The sequence below is a fragment of the Rosa chinensis genome, chromosome 5 (genome assembly GCF_002994745.2).
Source record: "Rosa chinensis cultivar Old Blush chromosome 5, RchiOBHm-V2, whole genome shotgun sequence".
Taxonomy (NCBI): domain Eukaryota; kingdom Viridiplantae; phylum Streptophyta; class Magnoliopsida; order Rosales; family Rosaceae; genus Rosa; species Rosa chinensis.
The window spans coordinates 54,052,189-54,060,505 of record NC_037092.1 but is presented as its reverse complement, the minus strand read 5'-3'; the positions used below and the strand labels follow the sequence as shown (position 1 = coordinate 54,060,505).

Below are 8,317 nucleotides of genomic sequence, written 5' to 3'. Positions count from 1 at the left end.
CCAAAAATTAACTGAGTTTCCATCACCAATTCTCCATATTAGACCTTTCTGCAATAATTTGGAGCCAAATAATACCCCTCGCCATGTGCTAGAACACCTAGTAGGACAAGAATACTGAGGATGGAGAAAAGAGACCTGCTTGACATATTTATGATGGAGTACATCACTCCACAGACCCTATCACCTTGGAACATTCTCCACCCAATCTTAGCAAGCATAGACTGATTCATATCCTTAGTGCATTTAATTCTTACGCCACCAAACTCTTTAGGTCTGCAAACTAACTCCCAATTAGCAAGGTGAGTTTTCTTCTTACCATCATAAACCGCCCATAAAAAAATCTCTATTCAACTTATCAAGGCTGTCACAAATGGACATAGGAATTTTCACAGTTTTCATAGTATAATTTTCATTTTTCTACTTACTGCCAATTGGTTATTAGATCACGAGATAGCATGCATTTATATTTCATTCTACTGCAATTTATGCTTTATATTTTGCAGACTGGTTAATCAGTAGTGGAAATGATGAATATATTTAATTACTTTTAGGATAATGCTGGGATTCCCCGAAAGTCTAAGAAAAATTGTTATTGGTGGGTTTTAAGCATTGGTTCTTATGAGTGATCAACAGTGCTGCATCTGATCTGATGTATTCTGAAGCCGTTTGGTGCACATGAGGGATTAATAATTGCACCGATGGTATACACTATACAGGGTGAAGATTTCAAGAGGAAGAAGAAAACACTTCAAGAATTTGTGCGTCCACCCTCTCAGTTAAAAAATGGTGTTTCTCACCCCTAAAAATAAAAAGATCTGTACTGATTCAGGTTTTTCTGCTAATCCTGGATGTGTTATCTGGTTGTATAAGTACATGACTAATACTCGAAGAAAAAGAAGTAGATAGTAACCAAAGGTTTACAAACTCGTCACACGGTGATATTCGATACAGATCTGCCTCTTTTAAGGATGAAAATAACACAGAAAAGGAAGAGAACCTTTTTTTTTTTCCCAGAAATGTTGTTTATCCAAATTATAGTAGTTGCTTCCGTGAGTCAATATCAAGATATAGAGTTGAAAAGTCATGGTGAGCAAAATCATCATAACATGCAACATATATAATGAATGAATTTCATATATCTAAATGCCAACAGTAATATTGAGCAAGTTCCATTGCCAGGGTTTTACCAAATGGTATCAGAACAACAGAGGAGATTGGTTTTAGGCTTATTTCCTTCTCTAATTATTTTTGCAGCTTCACAGTATTAACATGATTACATTAACTCTTCCGTATCTTCTGTGTGGATTCTCAGAGAAGCTCATAACAGAACTTGTTTAAAAGCTTCACCGGAAAGGGTTAAACTCATATCAGTAGCGTTGAACATTCATTTAGCAGAGCTCAGAACTGCTACTTTGGGATTTCGCTTACAACATTTGTGGTTGGTGCGTCCTCTGAAAATCCATCTACAGATGGCTTTATAACAGTGTAAAAGAACACATTATAGAAAATTGTGAAAGCAATGAGAGCAACAGCCGTGTATGTGAAAAAAGATCCTGAAAATTCCTCAGCTGCTTCTTTTGTTTGATTTCTTGTAAAATTCACAGAGGGAGCTGCAGTCGGTTGAAGAAAGATCTTGTCAATGATCTCACATACCATATCCATTAGTTTCATTGCCATTAGTTGCCTAATAATACAGACCTATGAAACTGTAAATCCTACTTCATAGTTCATTCAAATATTAACAAGATACATCAAAATCATTTGCTTCAGGTGCTACGGTCTGTACTGCAAACTGATATCAATCTATGGTTTATTTAAATCCTGAAAGCGATTATGAGGTACAAGCCAATGTGATGAGTCTAAACCAACATTCCACATTCAACAACTAATGGTTTGAGAACAAGATAGCATTAGAACCACTAAGTCTTAAGACAGTTCACCAAGAAATCAACCGGTGTTGTTGTACTAATGTAACTGATACAGGCCATTGGTCTAAATAACCCAATATACACATTCTATATTAATTTCAACCTTATGACCATGAAGGGCCAAAAAGCTACAAATTTCTAACAAAGCTGGTTCATCAATCACCATACAGTCATGATTCTAAGATTGCCTAGTATGAACATGTTTCGAAACTCAAACCTAGCTAATGGCAACAAAATAATATAGGGGCAGAGCAACAAGACAGTCTCAGAGGCAGAATTTGCATCAAAATCTAATCCAAGCATGTGTGAGAGAGAGTACGTACCAGGTTCTTTCTTGGGTCGAGAGCGGACTTGTTTCTGGGAGCGAGATTGAAACTGCTGATCAAGATTTTTAAGGGCCTCTCTGGCCTTCTCTGGGTCTACTTCAAACTGCTGCGACTCTTCCTTCAATGCACGAACAACACTTGTTCTATCAGACGATGATGAACAATATGACCATGGCTTCTTGTTGGTGTTGCAAACACCATGCCGCCATGCAGGCACTAGAATTAGCTTGTTCGTGAGAGGAAGTAGAGATAATTCACTGTGAAGTGAAAGAGGAGGAAGCATTTGAGATGGAAGAATCAGAATATCAGATGGATAAATGGAACCACCACAGCCACACTCAACACAAGAAGATTTCTTTATACTTAAAAACGACCCTGCGTTTCCCCATAAAAAAATATAAAAAAACGACCCTGCATTTTGACTTTTGACCACCGACTCTTGTGAGTTTCGTGCTGTGAATACTATATATTAAACCCCGCCACGGCGCCACCACCTAGCCGTCCGTCCGTCCGTACAAATCCAAAAGTAGTGCCGGTGACTACTGTGATCACCTTTCCAATAATGCCCTTGAGCTTTTCACAATGTTCGCAGCGTCCACCAGCATCTATACCCCCACCACCATCGCCCTCCTCCCTCCCTCCTCCGCTGATCGCAAATTAGCTTCTTTATGCACCGCCACCGCCACCGCCGCCACCACCACCACCACCACCAACAACAGGCGCACGCGCCGCCGTCCAATCACCAAATGCCGCGTGTCCACCTCCTCGCCCCTTTCTCTAAACCCTAAACCCTCCTCTTCCAATAACCACCTCCTCAAAAGCCTCGCCAAAACATTCGCCGGCGCCACCGCCGTCACCCTCATCCTAAACCTAACCAACTTCCCCGCCTTCATCGGCGGAGGCGGAGGAGGAGGTCATGGTTCCAATGGAGGCGGTGGAGGCGGCGGCGGAGAAGGAGGGTTTTGGAGGAGGCTGTTTCGCCTGCATGCGGCGAAAGCCGACGAGCCGAACGAGTCGTGGGACTCTCACGGGTTGCCGGGCGACATTGTGGTCCAGCTCAGCAGGCTCAGCGGCTTCAAGAAGTACAAGGTCTCGGAGGTCTTGTTCTTCGACAAGAAGCGGTGGAGCAGCGTCGGCGCCGACGACACCATCTCCGACATGGTGTCCCTCAGGCCCGGCGGCGTCTACACCAAGGCCGAGCTCCAGAACGAGCTCCAATCCCTGGCCAATTGCGGAATGTTCGAGAAGGTCGACTTCGAAGGCAAGACCAAGCCGGACGGCACCCTCGCCGTCACCGTCTCGTTCACGGAGAGCACGTGGCAGGCGGCGGAGAGGTTCCGGTGCATTAACGTGGGCCTGATGGCGCAGCCCAAGCCCATTGAGATGGACCCGGATATGACCGAGAGGGAGAAGCTCCAGTATTTCAGGAACCAGGAGAGGGATTACAAGAGGAGGATGGAGAGGGCCAGGCCGTGTTTGCTGCCGGCTCCGGTGCAGAGGGAGGTGTTGCAGATGGTGAGAGAGCAGGGGAAGGTGAGTGCTAGGGTGTTGCAGAAGATTCAGGCCCGGATTCTCAAGTGGTACCAAGATGAGGGGTATCTGTGTGCCAATGTTGTCAACTTTGGGAATTTGAATACAAAGGAGGTTGTGTGTGAGGTGGTGGAGGGCGATATTACTCGGCTGCTTATTCAGTTCCGGGATAAGCTTGGCAATGTTGTAGAGGGGAAGACTCAGAGTCTTGTGGTCAAGAGAGAATTGCCCAAACAGGTGAAGCTCATGTCTTATTTAATTACTTGCCTCACAAGCATTTAATTGAATGTATTAGGTTAAAATTGTTGATTGGTTGAGTTTTTGTGGTGAATGTTCGACATGGTTTTTACAGCTTCGACCAGGTAATGCGTTTAACATAGAAGCAGGGAAACAAGCTCTGAGGAACTTAACCTCCCTGGGATTGTTTTCAAACATTGAAGTGAATCCAGTACCAGATGAGAAGAATGAAGGAGGGATAGTTGTTGAAATAAATCTTAAAGAACAAGAGCACAAGACTGCTGAAGTAAGCACGGAATGGAACATTGTTCGTGGACATGGAGGCTATCCCACTTTGGTAAGTGTGAAATAATTTCATTACTCTGTCCATCAACGATGAGTTAATTCATATATGGTGATTTTGACCGTTCTGTATTGCATTTGTGTATGTTGTGTGTTTAGGCTTCACTGCTACCCGGTGGAACTGTTACATTTCAACATCGGAATATCAACGGATTGAATAGGTCTCTTATTGGTTCAGTAAGCAGTAGCAACCTCTACAACCTGCAGGTTCAGGTAATCTCTATTCTTTGGTTCTTATCTTGATGATTTATGTGCCTTCCATGGCTATATTTAAGTCTATTGATGATTTCATATATTTACATGAACTTTTGTGTCATTTCTTGTTTCTGGTCATCTTATCTCAGGATGATCTTGAGTTTAAGCTTGAGTACATGCATCCATATCTGGATGGTGTGGACAATCTCCGTGATCGCACTCTCCGGGTAAGCTGCTTTAACGGTCGAAAATTGAGTCCAGTCTTCACTGGTGGGCCAGGGGATGATGAAGTTCCCCCTGTATGGGTTGATCGCGCTGGCATGAAGGCTAATATAACAGAGGTGCTTCTCATCATCTTTTTCGTGTTCAAAGTATCTAGTATCTTCTGATTACAAAAACAGAGGTGCATCGATCTCATAGTTTTTTATTTTGTTGTTTAGTGCATATGATTATATAACCTGATTGCCTGCGTCTACCAGAATTTGAGCCGTCAGAGCAAATTCACTTATGGTCTTGTGATGGAAGAGATAACCACACGTGATGAACAAAATCATATATGTTCAAATGGCCAAAGAGTGCTGCCCAGTGGAGGTGTCAGTGAAGATGGACCTCCAACAACTCTCAGCGGTACTGGCATTGACCATGTGGCATTTTTACAGTCAAATATCACACATGACAACACCAAGTTTGTGAATGGAACCTTAGTTGGTGAGAGGAATGTGTTTCAGGTACCTCATTTTCTTTACTGTATATCTTGTTCATTTTTACTGCAGTTGGGAAATAAACAATAGTATTTCAAATTTGAAGCCATTCTGCACATTCTTTTCAAGTCTTCGCGAGTTATCGGTTTCAGGAACTTATGGTTTTCCGTTTGAGTAATGGCCACTTGCTCATCTTTGTACGATTAAATAAGCACACCAAATTCTACCTTGACAGTATTTCGGAGAATTATGATTTGCACTTTTAGTTATCCGTTTGAATTTTCAATAGTATGAGGTTATAGGATTATTCCTTTGAAATTGTAGATGTTACTTGCTTATTTCCTGGGCTAAGGCTAATCCTGTTTGTACAAATTGCAGGTTGACCAAGGCCTTGGCATTGGCAGCAAGTTTCCATTCTTCAACCGCCACCAGTTATCATTAACAAGATTTTTCCAGCTGAAGGAAGTGGAGGAAGGTGCTGGCAAACCACCACCTCCTGTTCTTGTACTTCATGGTCACTATGGTGGCTGTGTTGGAGACCTTCCAAGTTATGATGCATTTACCCTTGGGGGTCCATATTCTGTGAGAGGTTACAACATGGGTGAGATAGCCGCTGCTAGACAAATCCTCGAGGTAGGACCTACTTTAGCCACAATCCTTTGTTTATTCGCTGATGCCCTATTTCGTTAGTTAAGTGAATATACTGTGAAATAGTTTCTCATATAGATGAAGAAGCTGAAGTGGGTTCGTTGTCTGTCATCTGTTGTTTTTACATTTAGCTTCACTGATTCACAATTTTCAACAGTGACTGTGTTGGCAGTTATTCTTGTAGAAAATACTGACTGTAGTTCTAAACATAGAACTTTCAGTTTGCTTTAGCTTTTGTGAAAACAGAGTATCTGTTGTCATTTGTCTCTTTGACTGCATTAACAATCAGTGATGGTATATCTAATCTAGTCAAAACCACTGAAGCTAAATTGTTTTTATTATTGAATTCAGTTATTGTGATCTATGAGCTTAAGTAGACTGGCTACACTTTGCCGTGTTGTCTCTTGCATTCGCTCATTAGGTATTTGTATGACTTAGGTTGATGAGGGGTGCTCCTTGAAGATGTGCACTCTCTTGTTTTTCATAGAGGGGTAAATCACTATCTGGTTTGAATAACTGGAAGAATTCATTACTTATTATTGGCATGCTTGTTTGCGGTGCCATTGAACAAGCATGCAATTGATCCCCTTTCGCAAACTGAGCTCAGAGTTATATCTGTTTAAGTGTCTTTAGTCTCTTAGACAACTTGATTGATCCATGTTTCTCAGTTGCCGTCACTTTTTGTTCCTTTTCTACATCCCATTTCACACTGGATGTATTTAGAACTTGCAAGTTTGACTCAAAATTCGTTTCAAGTTTTTTGTGTGGAAACATGAAGTCATTTGGTGCGGACTGCTGACGTATCTAAATGTTGTGTTGTTACAAATCTTTCTAGCAAAGGTTCCCTTTGTCACCAAAATTTTATTGATAACATTAAGAATGTAAGAGCTTGCCCAAATCTAGTTATGCAAGACTGCGGGAAGGTCCAATGTCAACTAGCAATATCTGAGGCATAGAAGGGATAGGAGAAGTTTAAAATTTACTCTTGATGTCTAGCCAATGGTAATGAACTAATGATGGTGTATACTATTTCCTTTTGCTAATACATGTAAATAGACTTGGTGATGCATAGATGAAAGTTAAAGCAATGATTTTAGCATTTGTACCGTAAGAAGGGAAACAGATAGCTAAGTTGTATATCTCGATTGTTTATCTGCAGCTTGCAGCTGAGCTACGGATACCGGTTAAAGGTAAAAATGTATATGCATTTGTAGAACATGGCAATGATCTCGGAAGTTCGAAGGATGTCAAGGGTAACCCAACAGAGGTATACAGGCGAGTGGGTCATGGGTCATCATATGGTGTTGGTGTCAAGTTAGGTCCAGTAAGAGTGGAATATGTTGTGGATCACAACTCCGGCACAGGTTCAACATTCTTCCGATTTGGTGACCGATTTTGAGATGGGACTAGTTTCTCAATTTTGTTAATATATCTTTTAGTTTTTTTTTTTTTTTTTGAGATAAGTTCATTGAGAACATGATTCAAACTGAGGGAGAATTGAGAACATGATTTTAGCATCACAAACTGCATAGAAGTTACTGTTTCTGCTCGACCTTTATGCTAAGCTTGTATAGATTCAATTGCAAAGAAATTCAAAGATTTTGATGGTTATTCCATTTTTCGTGGTTTAGCTGCATTATGCGATTCTTTGTGAAATATTTAACACAATGGATACATACATGCATGATTTATGGGAATAGTTTATGCATCATCTTACACAATGTTTATGTGTATGTTTCCTATGCACTTGAACAGTGAACATATTATTCACAGGCAGGCGGGCAGCTATGTGTCTATACCCAGCCAAACAGAACATGTCTAGGATTTTAACATTTCTCAGTTACCATCAAATCAACAACCTAGCTAGATTAACAAAACCTTAGAAGGAGAGTGCTAGGCTCATATTTAGCCCTGTTGAAAGTGAATCCTTAGGGGGGAACCAATTTCCTCCACTTTTTCCTTTGCTTTGGGAACCAATTTCCCTCCTTGGCTGTCCCAAACGCAGTTTCCTTTCCCAATGTCCAGATTCTGGGAAACAAACATGGCCTTAAGGTGTGTGTGATGCACACTCAGACATATGTTAACTTCTTCTGGTTTTTTATTATAAAAATGGCTTGAAATCCTCTCTCCCCATTTTCCGGTCTCTCTCCATGTCTCCCACTAGTATATTGACACATGTCCTTCCATATCACCACATTTATCAGCTACTAGACAGATTAAGCATTTAATGTACGCAGATGAGATCTCATCATCTTTCCTCTGGGGATCAGAGACAGGAGATCTAGTTCACGAAGCTCTCCTTCCTTAGCAACCTAATTTCTCAGAGAAAGAACTTTATGTATCTTTGTACTAGCAAGAATTTGCCAAATGCAAATTCCCAATTCACAATCCCCAATCCAATCATCTCATG

At 41.3% G+C, this 8,317-nt stretch overlaps 2 protein-coding genes across 2 annotated transcripts; one reads left to right on the top strand and one right to left on the bottom strand.

Moving 5' to 3' along the window:
• Nucleotides 1–1,102: 1,102 nt before the first annotated feature.
• On the bottom strand, nt 1,103–2,601 carry LOC112202491. Its single transcript, XM_024343504.2, has 2 exons — nt 2,252–2,601; nt 1,103–1,610 (listed from the first exon to the last, which is right to left on the bottom strand). The coding sequence occupies exons 1-2, from the start codon at nt 2,535–2,537 to the stop codon at nt 1,408–1,410; spliced, it is 489 nt and encodes a 162-aa protein (XP_024199272.1). The 5' UTR covers nt 2,538–2,601; the 3' UTR covers nt 1,103–1,407.
• A 90-nt stretch (nt 2,602–2,691) lies between these two features.
• LOC112202490 (protein TOC75-3, chloroplastic) lies at nt 2,692–7,928 on the top strand. The gene is made up of 7 exons (XM_024343502.2): nt 2,692–4,021; nt 4,137–4,358; nt 4,463–4,576; nt 4,708–4,899; nt 5,038–5,286; nt 5,638–5,892; nt 7,067–7,928. The coding sequence occupies exons 1-7, from the start codon at nt 2,837–2,839 to the stop codon at nt 7,304–7,306; spliced, it is 2,457 nt and encodes an 818-aa protein (XP_024199270.1). The 5' UTR covers nt 2,692–2,836; the 3' UTR covers nt 7,307–7,928.
• The last annotated feature ends 389 nt before the right edge of the window (nt 7,929–8,317 follow it).

Bases quoted from the DNA above. Each gene is read 5' to 3' on its own strand.
- LOC112202491 (XM_024343504.2), bottom strand. From the start codon at position 2,537: ATGCTTCCTCCTCTTTCACTTCACAGTGAATTATCTCTACTTCCTCTC. The intron at 1,611-2,251 runs GTACGTACTCTC...AACCGACTGCAG, and splicing joins TCGACCCAAGAAAGAACCTG to CTCCCTCTGTGAATTTTACA.
- LOC112202490 (XM_024343502.2), top strand. From the start codon at position 2,837: ATGTTCGCAGCGTCCACCAGCATCTATACCCCCACCACCATCGCCCTC. The intron at 4,359-4,462 runs GTAAGTGTGAAA...TTGTGTGTTTAG, and splicing joins ATGGAGGCTATCCCACTTTG to GCTTCACTGCTACCCGGTGG. The intron at 4,900-5,037 runs GTGCTTCTCATC...TGCGTCTACCAG, and splicing joins TGAAGGCTAATATAACAGAG to AATTTGAGCCGTCAGAGCAA.